Source organism: Eubalaena glacialis, chromosome 10, assembly GCF_028564815.1.
Source record: "Eubalaena glacialis isolate mEubGla1 chromosome 10, mEubGla1.1.hap2.+ XY, whole genome shotgun sequence".
In the NCBI taxonomy this organism is placed as follows: Eukaryota; Metazoa; Chordata; class Mammalia; order Artiodactyla; family Balaenidae; genus Eubalaena; species Eubalaena glacialis.
In genome coordinates this window covers 13,402,057-13,416,667 of record NC_083725.1, presented here as the reverse complement: position 1 = coordinate 13,416,667, position 14,611 = coordinate 13,402,057, and the positions used below count along the sequence as shown (strand labels likewise).

The 14,611-nt window shown below is 55.5% G+C and overlaps 1 protein-coding gene across 2 annotated transcripts in view; it reads right to left on the bottom strand.

Moving 5' to 3' along the window:
• NECTIN1 (nectin cell adhesion molecule 1) overlaps nt 1–14,611 on the bottom strand; it is an 89,344-nt gene that overhangs the window by 12,642 nt on the left and 62,091 nt on the right. The window contains exon 6 of one of the 2 annotated variants that reach the window (XM_061202471.1): nt 10,846–13,305. The exons of the other annotated variant lie outside the window; for it this stretch is intronic. Coding sequence (XP_061058454.1) covers nt 12,758–13,305 — 548 coding nt within the window. The 3' untranslated portion in view covers nt 10,846–12,757. Of the gene's footprint in view, nt 1–10,845; nt 13,306–14,611 lie in introns of those variants that run through there. 2 annotated transcript variants of the gene reach the window in all.

The window sequence follows — 14,611 nt, the reverse complement described above, 5'->3', positions numbered from 1 at the left end:
TTGATTCACTGTGTAATTTCCAAATGTCATATAAATGTAAGGAATTCTTACTGTTGTTAGCCTTCTGGGACTCGATTTCCCCATTTGTGGGTTGGGGCAAATGATCTTTGAGGTTGCTCTGGTTCTAATGGTCTATAATTCTAAAATAGGTAGATAGATGTCTTGCTTGGGATCTGCACGTGTTGTGCTGTAGGGGCAAAAGGATAGGGCAAAGGGTGGGGCACCCCAGGACCCAGGCTCAGGAAGGGAGAGGATGATCGCTGGGAGGTGATGGCAGAAAACACCTAAAAGGAGGCAGCAGGTGTTGGAGGGTGAGTCTTCCCAATCAGGGGGGTCCTGTGTGCTGTTTTCACCCAGAGCCTGGGGGAAGGCCAGTACCAACCAGCTTTGGGCCCCAGTTCCCTTGTGAGCCTGTGATGTCTCCTGAAAGAGCTGCATGTAAGGGACCTACACTTTTCATTGATCGAAACCCCAAGTCTTTCTAGGGTGAACTCCGGAGGAAAACCCTGGAGACACATAGCAGCTGGCACCCCCTAAGTACGCTGTCAGAGGAGACATGGGGAGCCCACTCCCACTGTGGTTTTCCCAGTGGGGACCGCTTCTCTGCTCAGCCCTTGTAAAGGCTTGGATCTCTGCTCTGCTAGCAGGGCAGATCCGTCACTTCTCTGCAGAGGAGGGTGGCGTGGGGTGTTCTCACCGGTGAGGGGGCTGCTGCCCACCCTCCCGCATACTCCCCCTGCTGCAGCAAGCCAGACTCCTCTGGAAGCTACCCCTGCTCACTATCACCCCAGACACCTGGCCTCAGGATCAATTACAGTAGATAGAGGCAATGGAATGGGGCGTGGTGATTCATCACTGTCAGGGCTGCGGGGGACCTGTCACCCCAGCCCCGCTTTGTCTCCAGGGATAGCCCAGGAGAGGCCACCAAGCTCCCATCTCCCCGGTTCTTTGTTCCACACGTAGAAAGTCATGAAATCAGAGAGGCGAAGGGTTTTGCTCAAAGTCACTGGGTGAGACGTGGCAGAGAGGAAGCAGAGCTCCACCTCCTGATTCCCAGTCCAGGCATCTTTCCAGCACATTACCTGCCTCCTGCCTTCGGTCCAGCCCTGACCACCTGCACGTCCCTGCCAACCCATTATCATCATCAGCGAAAAGCCCATCTGGGTGTGGCTCACTGTCCCCTGCCCTTTTTTTGGTGAAACTCCAGGAAAACTGCATTGCTTAGGAATCGATCGTGGGGAGCAGAGGAAGGTTTCCCAGCTAATTCCACCCAATGTCATCATCGTGACACTTCGACAGCTCATTTCAGCCATAGGGCATTGCTTTGTGTCTTGTGTCAGAATTCCTGATTGCCGATGGCTGGCCCTTCCTTCCTGCTACTCTGGGACTCTTCCAGAGCACACACCATCCTCCCTCCTCCTCTGGCTCTACCTGTTCTGTCCCCGCCTCCCCAGGGCCTCCTAGGCACCTAGAACAGGGACCTGTCCCCAGATGACCACAGAGTGGCTGGCTAACCCATCCTCCAGGGAATGCATGACAATGGATTTTCCAAAAAAAATTTTTTTAAGTCTAGGACCCTTTCAGAACTCCAAATCTCTGATAGTTATATGAAAGTGCTGACATTCTTAGTCATCAGGGAAATGCAAATTAAATCACGAGATACCTCTATGCCCTTGCCAGATGGCTAAACCTAGAAGGATAGATGATACCAAGTGTGGGCAAGGAAGTGGAGGCATCAGAACCCTCTTACACTGGGGCATAAACTGGAAAACTGTTTGGCTGTATCTATCAATCCTAATTCCGTTCTAAACAGAAATGAGTGTTAAATGCTCCAAGGCTACATACAAGACTGTTTGCAGCAACTTTATTCATAATTGCCCCAAACTGGAAACCACATACATATTCACTAATGACAGAATAGGGGACTACATTGTGGCACATTCACACGATAGAATATTACACAGCGAGGAGAAGCACACCGCACGGATACATCTCATAGACATCGTATTGAGTGAAAGAAGCCAGACACACAAGTAAGTGTGCACTTTGCATGATTCCATTTATGTGAAGTTCCAGAATGGGGATGTTTGCCTGAGAGGGAGCTTGAGCGAGCCTCCGTGACTTGATCTGGGGCTGATGACGTGGGTGTATACATATAACATGGTTATAAAAATATGGAGCTGTTCCCTTAAGATTTGACACTTTACTGTTGGTATTCCTCAATACAATTTTCTTTTAAGTTAAAAATAACAAAGGGTTAAAACCTGACACAGAATCCTGGAAAGTAAAACAATGGAAAGTTGAGACCCACCCTCTTGCCTCCCACCTCAGGAGGCTCCGGGGCATTCCTGAAGATGAAACTTTGGAGGGCTTGCTGGAAGCCTTTGCTCTGGAGTAAGCGTGGCCTCAGGTTCCCACAGCTGGCCCCAGTCCCCCACCCCCCGGCGGTGGCCTAGCATAGGAATCCCCACCAAGGCCATGCCCTTGAGGGACACATCGCAGCCCCTCAATGCCCGTGTCCCTCCCACTAGCTGGTGGGTCTTTGCGTGGGATGATGCAAATCAGGGAGAAAGGAACTAAGGGGATGGTCACCCCGTAGCCAGGAAGGCGCAGAGCTGGGATTCTACTTGGACTTGGCAAGAGTCCTAGTGCCTGATGTCGTTTCTATGACAGGTTCTGTTTCCATGCTGCAATTTGCTGCTGCTAAGGGCAGTTGCACAGTGGTGAAAATAATAGTGAGAGCTAATATTATCCTAGCTTAACCGAGCACTTACTCTGTTCCAGGCATTGTGTTAAGTACTTTATAAAGGGATGATTCTCCTTTAATCCCCACAGCAACCCTCTGTGGTAGGTGCCACTGTTATCTGCTTTACAACTAACTTTCTCTCTCTATAACTATCTTTATTCATCCCAGCGGTCTGTTCACATGGATTGAGAAATAAAGCTCGGGGAAAGCAAGCAACTTGCCTAAGGTTCACACAGCTGACAAGTGGTAGGACTAGGGATTGAATCGAGATCAGTGGACCCTAAGGCCCTGCCTGTTTCCTTTTACCAGGTTTTCAATAGATGTCGAGTGTGAACTCAACTGATGATAGAACCAGCATCTGAAAGGATCCCAACAGGCTGAAATGCTGACTTTGTCATTAAGATAAAACAGAGCAGAGATACATGAAAAGCGCCACATTTAGGAGAAAAATAGACAGCCCAAGTACAGGGTGAGAGAGATCTGCTCAGAGGCAGCACACATGAAAAAGACTCAAAGGTTTATTCATCCACCCATCCATCCACCCATGCATGCAGAAATTTAACCACCACGACTGAGCCCCTCTGTGTTCCATACCATCACCATGAGGTCAGCTGGGTTGGCTGTGCCACAGAGTAAGAGAGAGTACGCCAGGTTCAGGGAGGACATGCAGATAATCTCCCACCCCTCCACCCCCATCGCCTGCTAGTCAGATCAGTTCCTGGAAACAGCATTTATTCCCTGCCCCTCAGAATGGGAGGGAGCTGGTAATGGGTTTTTTTCAGGAACAGCTGGAGTAATGGGATTTTTTTTAAAGGCTCTTTTTTTCTTAGAGCAGTTTTAGGTTCACAGCAAAATTGAAAGACACAGAGATTTCCCATATACCCCCCTGCCCCCATATATTCACAGCCACCATTATCAAAAATCTCTCACCAAAGTTGTACATTTGTTACAATCAGTGAACCTCCAGAGATACATTATGACCACCCAAAGTCCAAAGATAACTGGGATTTTTGATGTGAGCCAACTCACATCAAGTCAACGCCGCCAAGGCTTGAACCCAGGTTTGCCTGACTCCTAAGTCCAGGTTCCTAACAGATGTGTTGCTAAGTGGCCTGATGACTAGAGCAGAGGGAGAATCATATGAAAAAGAGGTTGGGCCAGGAGTAATCGTCTCCAAATACCCGAAGGACTGTCCTAGGAAGGCCAGATCATGTAGCTTCTCAGGGAAATACCTAGACCAATGGGTGAAATTTAGGGGAGGGAAATTTTGTCTGAATAGAGAAGTTGCCCTTTGATGCTAGGGCTTAGCTCTAGAGGTAGTGCGGTGCCCCTCTCCAGAGGCACCTGGGATGCTTGGAGGACAGCCCTGCCTCGGGGAGGTTGGGCCATGCCACCTGCAAGATCTCTTGACTCTCACTTGGATGAGTTCAGTTTGGGTCAACCTTTATTTACCACCCACTCTGTCCCCCCTGGGCTGGGTGCTGAGGATGAATAAGATGGGATCCCAGCCCTCCAGGGGCTTACAGCCTGGTAGGAAGGCAGCTTGTGTGGTCCTATCACTTGCTGACTCTTTTCTCATCCATGGAGGCTCTCTCGAGGCTGAGGGTCCCATGGAGATGCGCTGGCCACTAACTGAGGGGCCGGTGGGTGTGAGGAGTTCAGGCTGAGGGCACCCCAGCCTGCCGGTCTGTGAGTCAGTTATTCCCCCAAAGGTCTTTGCTCCCTGTGGAATGGAATACCTTCCTCAGAGAAGGCTCTGGAGGGGCCCTCTGGCTAGTCCTTGGGCAAGGAGGAAAGGGCTTACGGGGCCCGGGTGTGCCACCTTCCCTCTCTGTCTTTCTCCGAGGGCTCCCCCCTCATCTGCCTAACTGGACTCTAAGGAGACTATCACTGTCCTTCATAAACCCCATTTGCTTCTCCAACCCCATTCGGGGCGGGCCTGCGAGACTGCCTGCCCGAGCTTTTAACTCAGGATCCCACTTTCCCTCTGACAGGTGCCCAGAGGCCAAGCACTCAGGAATGTTCTAAACCCAGAAAACCTGCTTCATTAGTGTTACAAGCACGGTTCCATCCTGGCTCCCTACTTGCCTCCAGGGACTGGCCTCCATTGCAGTCACTGTCATCCAGGATCCCGTCTCAGAGGGGATGAGGATGGCGATGATGCAGATGATTGATGATGGTGACAATACAGAGCATATTTGGCACCCAAACTCTTATGTGCATTAACTCACCGAATCACCTAACTACCCACCCCTCAGTCCCAGTTTCCCATCTCATGACGTGCCTCTTCCTCATGATTGACACCTTGGATGGCCTCTGCCTCCACACCGGGGGCTCTGACTCTGGCTGTTCATTGGAACCTCCTGGGTAGCTTGTTAAAAATATAGCTGTCTGGGTTCCAACCCTAGAGCTCTGACCCTATTGGCCTGGGGATGGGGCCTGGATATTTGATTTTTTAAATCCCCAGGTGATTTGGGTTGTGTGTCCAGGGTTTAGTTCCCTGGCTCAGTGGAGCCTGCGGTGTGTGTTGATGATGCCCTGGGGCTGGTTCTTGAGCCAAGCAAGGCCATTCCTATACCTTTCCTAGCTCAGGATGAGTTTGGATGCAGCAGGGCCAGAAGGGCCAGCTTAGATGTGGCCCAAGGCAATGAAGCGAGGGTGCCCTCCAGCTAGGGAAGGCGTGGCTGGCAGAGAGGAGGGAGGGAAGAGGACAGTGCTTGCAGCTTCTCATCTGGGAGTTGATGCTGGGGTTGGGGAGTGGGATTTGGCCTGGCTCTGCCATCCGGCCTGTAAGCCAAGGCAGAAAATAGGGTTTGGGGGCCCTATACGCCAGTACCAAGCTGGAGCCCAAGCATTGCTCCCCAGAAGTGTCTGGCTGTGGGGAGAGGACAGAGGGGGTCTAGGAGCAGGGTCTGGTTGCTGCTTTCCTCAAGCTTTCACAGAGCCCTTTCCTCTTCCATTTTCCCACCAACCTATGTGCCTCTCATTCCTCAAAACCACTGCAGATACCATCTGTGATATTATGACTTATAACAGGAAGTGTATATTTGGCCTTCGTCTTGTTCCTGGCACAAATCCTAAAACCCTTGGAATTTCCTAAGGAATAAGAGTGAGAGAGGTGTCTTGTCATTCTTAGGACATCCCTTTCAACCACGCCTGAGTTTATGTTAATGAGCTGGCTTTTGGAAAGCACCTAAGGATGGGGGTTGGGTGCCAGGCGAAGGAACCAAGTTTGGAACTTTCGACCCCACCCCTGACCTCTGCAGAGGGGAGAGGGGCTGGAAATTGAGTTCAGTCACCAATGGCCAATAATTTAATGGATCGTGCCTATGTGAGGAAGCCTCCGTAAAACCCCGGAAGGACAGGTTTGGAGAGGTTCCAGGTTGGTGCTGGGAGAGGCTAGTTCCCTGAGAGGGCATGGAAGCCCCACGCCCCTTTCCCATATACCTTGCCCTCTGCATCTCTTCCTTTTAACTGTTCCTGAGTGGGATCCTTTTACACTAAACCAGTAACCTAGCGAGTAAACCGGTTTCCTAAGTTCTATGAGCTGCTCTAGTAAATTAATCGAACGCAGGGAGCGGGTCGTGGGGACCTCTGATTTATAGCCAGTCAGTCAGAAGCACAGGTAACAACCTGGACTTGTGATAAGCACCTGAAGTGGGAGGAGTCTTGTGCGACTGAGCCCTTAACTATGAGATCTGATGCTACCTCCAGGTAAATACGGTTAGAATTGAGTTGATTGCTCGGTGGTGTGGGAAAAAACTACATCAGAACTGGGACCAGAATCACACCGCCTTTTCCAGGAAGTCTTCCGCATGGGCCCTGTCTGACCGATGGCTCCACTCAACACCAAGTGTGGCTCCCGAAAGCCCAGTTTACACCCCAGGGGTGTTTGTCCTATTCTGGGGCCGGGGTGGGGGACTGAGCCTTGGGTCACATCTAGTACACCCCCGAGGGAGTTAGGCTGGTACCACCCCTTCCCCTGGATTCCTCCTACCCCTACTGCTCTCAGGACATGGCCTTGTCCTTGAGCATGTTTAGCACATGCTTTCTGATGGTCTGGTTACCAAACCTTAGTTTTCTTTCTAGGCTCCAGTTCTCCACGTGCTGAACGAGTGTGCTGGACTAGAACGATCTCTTTTATTAGAAGAATTAATATAAGATGCTAAATTCCAAGTCGTCCTGGAATACTCTTAACACACCTTTGGTCTGGGGAACTTCTACACATCCTTCAAGGCCCAGGGGAAAATTCACCTCTGCTATCAAGCCTTTCAGACCTTCCCAGACAAAATTAGTTATTCCCGTTCTGTGCTACCATGGCACTTTACACATAGCTCTGCTTCAGTCCATGGCCAGCATGGCACTGTTTTTGGGTTTAGGACCCTGGAGGCTCTGAATTCTTTGAGACCAGGGACTCTGGGTGGGACTATCACAGGGTCGCACAGTGCCTGGCCCAGCGTGGCCAAATGAATGAATGCATGAGTGGATAAATGAATCCCTCAATTCATCAAGTTCATTCCCTTAACCACCTGCAGAGGGTAAGGTAAGGAGGATGGGAGGGAGGACTCCTTGGTATCCAGAGAGGAGCTTTGACTGCCCAGCTATCTCAGCTCTGGGCCCACAGTCGAGGTAAGGCAATGGTGGGCACACCCCAGGGGGACCTTGGCCTCTCAGGTGGATCCTGTCTCCAAGCCATCGAGCGTTGTGTCTTCTGCTCTGCTGAGGGTGTGGGTGGAGCGCAGGGGCAAGGGTTGAAGCTTGGGCAGAAGTAGCCTAACTAGCAGAAGCTTCTTCCAAAGCCTAGCTCAACTAGAAAGCTACGTGTGTCCTGGCCTCCTGGTATCTTGGGGGATGGGGCTGGGTCTGGCTTTTCCAGCCCGGAGAGGCTGTGCCTGGGACTAATTGGCTTGCCCTCCTTCGGCTGCCGGAGAAAGTCTTGGCTAATTTGCCGGAACGCTCTAGTTAAATGCCAATTACGACATTCTGTCCATTGCTCTCTTCCAATATATTAATAATGTAATTAAGCATTTATTGCCTGTGCAAATTAAAAATTAACTTAAACGGACAGCCTGGAAAACTGAGGAAGTGACCGCTTAAACAACCAATTTGCATCTCACTCGAGTATCAACATCCAAACACAGTCTAAGGTGCTGGGTTTGACCTTCCAGTGAGGGACCCAGCCAGCTGCCAACAGCTGCTGGCTTCTCCTGCTCCCGCCAATTCCGCCCGCCCCAAGCCTATGTATGGAGGGCGTGGTCCTGCCCCAGATGGGCGGGAGGGCTTGCTGCTGGGCAGCCACCTAGGCTTCCAGCGTCCCCACCCCCTTTTCTCAGGGGTGTATGGTGTGGATTTCAGTGAAAGGAGATGCTGCTGGGGGTGGCTGGGAGGGGGCAGTCACTGAAGCCCCTGCCACTGCCACCCCTGGATCGATTTGTCCTGCATTCCAGCCCAGGAGATGGGAAGCAGATGGGGCTGGAGCGGGGAGGGGCGAGGTGACCAAGGAACTAGGAGACCCTCCTTCCAACCAGCCCCCGGGGGGTGGGGCGGGGTCTCTGAGAGCTTGCAGGGGATGCAGTCGGCAGTATCCTCCAAAAAGATGAGAGGATAAAGCTCCTGTCTCTGCCCTGTCCCCAGGGATCTGTCTAACACGACAGGTGTGACATTGCTGGTTTTCTTCTCCAAACCGCCACAGGAGGGGACTTGGCAGGAAGGAGCAGGACAGTGGGGGGGCAGGGGGGGTGAGGAGGGGAATTCGAGGGGCCTGAGTAGGAGCTCTGGGGCAGGAGGGCAGGGGACTCTAGCCAGCACAGGGTCCTCCCTCTGCACCATCGGTCCCCAGACTCTCAGGCCGCATGTTGAAGGGCTCCCTGCTTGTGTCTGAGCAGCCAACCCCTCCTGATGCTGCTGTCCTCGGCTGTCCCACTTGTGTGCAAGGCGGTTCAGTGGCAGCCCGGGAGCTGTGCTGAGGGCTCAGGCAGGACCCTCACGTCTGCCCTTGGGGCTCCCGCAAGAGGGCGGGTTGGGGCTCCTTTGGCCTGGGCAGGGGGCTCCTTCGGGGTCCGAGTCAGTGTTCCAGAGCCATGGGAACGGGGCCCGGGGTGGAGGCCGCCTTCCTTGCACTGGGGCGCTGGCTCATCCCCGCTGTACCCTGTCCTGCCCCCAGGTCCGTGGGGAAGGGCCCAGCTCCCGAGGGACACGAAGCAACCAGGGTTGTTTTAAAGACTTTATTTATAAAAAAGTACATTTTTTTTTCCTCAGTACATTTTTCAACCCATCATTTTTTTTTTTTATACAAGTAAAAGGGGGTGATGCAAACACCCCCTGGGTTAGAACCAGGAGAATCTGCTGGGCCGTCCCTGGGACCAAAGACAAAAACAGTGACTAAGAAATTGAAGCAAAGGTAGTGCATCACACTCAGGGGGGAGGGGAGGGGGCAGCTTCTCCTGGATTTTGTTTCCATTTATACAAAAAAAGAAAACCATTTGTTTTGTTTGTTTGTTTCCGGCCAAGAATCCCATTCCTCACATTAGGAGTGAGAAGAGCTGCAGCACCTGTGGGGCAGGGGCTCCTCTGGCCTTACAATCGGGCGGCAGCAGCGAGGTCCCAGAAGCCCTCACCGCCTGGGCCACGGCGCAGGGGCCTGGGCACGTCTCCCCGTGGGCCTGGGGCCTGGTGGGGCCCAACTGAGGGTTCCTGGTGGCAGTCAGGCCTAGAAGGTCTCTGTCTGGCCCCCGGGAGGCCTGGCAGCCCTCCCCTCCTCCCACGTGAGCTGCCCACACCACCTAACACAATCCCCGATTCCTCTGCTTGGAGGATGGCAGAAAAATTATTGCACCAGTGACTCGGGCATGCGGGAGGGGGTTGGCATGGGGGCACATGCCTGGGAAACAGGGCCCCCGTGAGTCTCTCTTATGGCCCGAGCGCTGGGAAATCAGTTTTTCCTGAAGGGCTTATCAGCAGGACCAGCCCAGCCCCTTGGCATGTCTGTGGGGCCGGGGCACCTGTGCTTGGGTCTGTCGGGGGGGGGGTGTGCGCCAGGCCTGACGCATGGCTGCACGTGCCACGTGGGCCAGGCCTGACGTGGCTGCACGTGCGTGCCTGTGTTCCCTGATTCCACGCTGCCGCTCTTCAGATCCTTCTGGTCAAAGGGGACTCGGGGTTGTTACACATTAGAACAGTATCAAAATCTTAAGGAAAGAGGGGTATTGGTGGAGTGGGGGGCGGGCAAGGATGGGGAGGGCAAGAGGCAGGATGACCAGTGGGGAGGCCTTGGCACAATGCAGACCAAGTTTATTTCATTTCCAGCAAAGGCAGAAGCTCAGCTCATGTTGGGGGCACGGAGGAGAAGCAAGACTTCTTCGTCTCTCTGCTGGGCCAGACCTCCACTGTGCCAGCGGCTGTGGCTATGGGCCCAGCAGTAGTACCCACCGCCCCACAAACTCGGGGCACAGAAAACCCCGTCACCCCAGGCCCAAGGGCCGACCCCGGCCTCGTGCCGACTCTTGGCCCCGGGTAGCAGCTGCCCTGCTGGGCGTGCTGCTGATGGGTCCCTGCCAAGGCAGGGGCCTCCTACGTGGCCCACACATGTGGCATGGACCCCACAATTTGTGCTTTGCTGGAGGGGAGGGCTTGGAGGTGTCTTAAAGGGGACTCAGTGCTTTGGCTAGGCCCGGGGGCCTCCTAAGTCCATCATATAAGGAGGAAGAGGGGGTGGCAGTGCAGATAAGGGAGACACAAGAGGAAGAGTCCTTTCAGTCTTGTGATTTCAAGGGGACAGAGAATGCCTCTATCAGGCAGGCCCCTGGGATTTCCTCCTGCCTGGGGGCAAGGGGACCAAGCAGAGGGGCCAGGGTGGTGTGAGGTGGGATGGGGCAGTGATGTAACATGGAAAAGGTCCTCTGCCCTGGGGGGGACACTAATACTGCTGGGAGATGCAGCCCAGCTCCTCCACCCCCTCTGCCCTGTGGCTAGAAAGACCCCAGAAGTTTCTCCCAACTCCACCCCATCCAGTACCCCCAATGCCAAGAGAGGGGAGTGCCGCCCCAGGGCTGGCATGGCTTCAGACTTCTGCTACGTGGCTACTGGGTGGTCTGGGCTGGGGCTAGGGCAGTGGGGGCTGGGGGAGGAGCGTGACCCAGCTGGTGGGTCCAGGGTTGCCAGGGCAGAGATGGAGCTGGCTGGGGGTTCCATAGCAGCACCAGGGAGGGGAGGAGTAGGGCGGGAGGCTGGGGGCTCCCTTGGGAAGCCTATGGCAGGGTAGGTTGGTGCCCGTGGGGCACAGAGTGGTCTGCCTTCCTCCCCCCAACACTTGCCATCCCACAGAGCCCCTGCACCCTGGGCTAAGTTCACTGGAATCCTCATGGGCAGGCATGAACCTGCCTCTCCCATCCCAGGGTCTTTCCCATCTAGAGTGCTAGCGGGATGGGGTAGGCAAATGGAGGAACTGAGGCACTTTGAGCTGGGGGAGCAAAGAAGGGGCTGGGAGGGGCCTTCCTCCATGGTATCCTGGGGAAGACCATCAGTCTCGGGTGATTGACAGGAACCCAGAACCCCATTCAAGAAGGGAATCTACAACTCAAAGGGAAAGCTTCTCCATGGTTCCCCACCTCATCCAGAATGGAGACCAGGGATAGCTGAAGCAGGACGGGGAGGGTGGCGAGCAGGAGCTTCGGACTCAGGATCCCTGGCTCCCCGTGCCCCTCGCACTTTCTGGCAGGCCCGGAGCAGCTACATTGGCCTTTGTGGGCCAGGAGCTACCTGCGCTCTGCAGGGTCTTATCAGCTTGTGTTTGCAGAGCTCCTATTGTGCGGGCTTCCTTCTCCGGTGCCCTCTGCATTGATCCTCCTTCACCTGTAGCTCCTGGAGGTAATTCCCTTCTGGGATCCCAGCTCTGACTCCCCAAGAAAATCAAGAGTTGCTAGCACTTGATGGATAGGGAGAAATTCAAGAAACTTCCATGCTATGAGAAGCGGTTAAGAGCCAGCCTGAGATCCTAGGGTGGAGGCACCGAAGGGCCTAGTCTCAGCTCTCCCTGGAAGCTTCTGAAGGCTGGCCCCATCCTCAGCTGGAAGGAAGGGGGAGAGGTGGAGCAGAGAGGCGGGCCTTGGGCAGTGTCCAGCCTGGGTAAGGCATGTGACCCCAGGGGGAGCACAGGGGTAGACACGAGTGGCATGTGTGTGTGTGTGTGTGTGTGTGTGTGTGTATAAGTGTGCATACGTGTTGGTAGAAGTGTATGGGAAGTGTGGGCCAGAGTCTACCTGGAGTCCCGCTATGTGGGGAGCAGACTGGGGTAAAGAGGAGGGACACACCAGAGCTGGGCCACCTTAACTCTCTGGAGGCCAATGAGGAAAAAAAATGTAAAACTAACTGTGCCAGGAAAACACACTGCCCAAGGCCTCAGGTGGGGACCTCAGCTTGATTCACTTAACAAACAAAGACAACCCTGGGTGCTTTGGAAAAGCCACCCCCCCCTCCCCTACCCCTTGGGTGCAATGGCGGCCTAGACCGGGGTGGGGGGGGGGTCCGAACTCCAGCTGGTCAGCTCACGGTGGGATGGGGGAGGGGGTGCCGGGTTCCCTCTCCCAGGGAAAAAGGAGCAGCATCTGGGGTCGGCGGCAGCGGGCTTTTCCTCTTGGAGCCCCTTCAGCCCTCCACCCGCAGAGACAGGACACAGACAAATTCCAGTGTTGGAGGCAGGAGAGGGCTGGCTCCCCAAACCCCGGAGGGACGTCTAGGTACACAAGACGGGACTAGGGCTCCCTGCGGAGGGCGGCAGGTGGGGTCAGGGGAAGAAAGGTACCAGCAACACCGAAGCCACAGTGAACACACACCATGGGGGAGGATGGGGGGGAGGCAGGGAGGAAATCAAAACAAAGCCAGGCCGCGTGCCCTGGGCTCCCAGGTACCCCAGCAGCTGGGTGAGTCTCTGCCGAGCTCCTGGAGCAGTGGACGGTGGGGGGCGGGCAGGGGGCGTGCGGGTGCGGGCTTGGGGCAGGGTCTCTGCAGACAGGGCTACACGTACCACTCCTTCTTGGAAATGAAAGACCCGTCGTTCTGAGAAACCATGTTTTCGGCCAAGTCCAGCTGGTCAGGGTCGTACTGGTAGCCCAGAGTCCGGTCCCCATAGCAGCTGTCCTGACGGGCCTCTGCCTCATCCACCGTGAAGTAGGGCCGCTTGGCGTCCTCGTCGTATTTGGGGTGAGGGCCGCCCACCTTGCGCTCGCCGCCTCCGCCCTCCTCCTCCTCTTCCTCCTCGTAGCTGCTGCCGCCCAGGGGCCCGGCTTTCTTCTCGTCGTCCGAGTCCTCAGGGTACTGAAGGTTCTGGGCCATGGGCGGGTGGTGCTGGGGGATGCCGGCCTTGCTGTAGCCATTGCCGTACACGTGCTTCTTGGTGCTGTAGTCGCCCTTGAAGGTGTGCCGGCGCCGGCGCAGGGCCACCACGATCCCGCCGACCACGGTCAGCACCAGCAGAATGCTCCCCACCACGCCCCCGATGATGGCCGTGGGCACCGGCCCGGCGCGCCGCCCGGGTGCGCGAGGAGACGGGGTGTAGGGGAACTCTGGGTGAGGAAGAGAGATGGAGGGGGACAGCGTCAGTGTCTGCTCCCGGGGAGTCAGCAGGGGTGGCAGGGGAGGGAAAGCCAGGAAGTGGGCCCGAGATCCCCCCAGCACCCCACCCATCCAGGAGCCCAACACGCTGCAGCGTGGGTAGCTGGGGCCAGAGAGAGGCAGAGTCAGCCTCGTAGCCCCAGAGCCCCCATGCTGACTTTCTCCTCGGATGTGGAGCCAGCCCACCCATGACCCCGTGTCCAAGTAGACGCCAGTCACCGCCGTGACACCCCGTGAAGTAAGTATGCTGTTAATTTCCCTCTAGCACACGAAGAGACCGGGCTTAGAGAGGTCAAATAACTTGTCCGAGGCCATCAGCCAATGACGCGTCGTTGATTCTCTTGCACCGAAAGCCTGTGCAAGTGTCACCACTGCCCCTCTGCCCGACACCTGCTGGTCACTGCGCCCCAGCACCACACCTTGGCTTCTGAGACTCGGAGCCTGGAGCAGACCGGGTGCCCCACGCCTGATTTCATCTGCTCCGAGATGCTGGCCCCGTAGATGCCCCGTGAGTGCCAGAGACCCGGGCTGTGGTTCTTGGCTGCAGTCTGGCCCTGCAGGGCAGGGTGGGGGCCAGGGTGCAGCCAAGCTGGGCTACGAGCATAAGACGCTCAGCATGGCTGTGCAGAAAGGGGGCGTGAGAGTACGTGAGTAGCAAAGATGACAAGTATACACAAGCGAGCACGCGTGCCGGCATACACCCTTGTTGTCACCACCGGCCCACACACATGTGCTGATGTGATGAACGTGTGTGTACGAATATGTACACACTGAGGGCAGAGCAGAAACGAGAAGGCAGAAAAGATGAAAAGAGAAAGGAAGTGGGTGGGCAGGGAGAGAAGGCTGGGCGGGTGACTGTCGGCCAGTGGGGCCCGGGCCAGAGGCCGAAGGGGTGCCCAGGTGATGCTGAGGGAGGCGGTTCCCAGCACCACCACAGGGTGGCACCGGAGACCACGGCTGGCCTTGGACAGGAGGAGCCGGTGGGCAGGTCCAGGGCAGGCCTGGAGGGCTGACCTCGGCTGCTCCCAGCCCTCCTCTCTTCAGGCCAAGGGAGGCGGTCAATCTGGGCATATGTTTTGGCCTTTGGGAATCTGTTTCTGCCAGCTCACTCCCCGATTCAGCATCACTCCCTCCGTGGGAATCCTGTTCCTCCTATGAGACCAGTCCCTCCTCCCAGAGGTGGAGCCGGTCTGGTGTGTGAGCCTGCGGGGTGCTGTCTGCAGCGGGAGCAGGGCAAGGATTCTAGAAGAGAAGAGG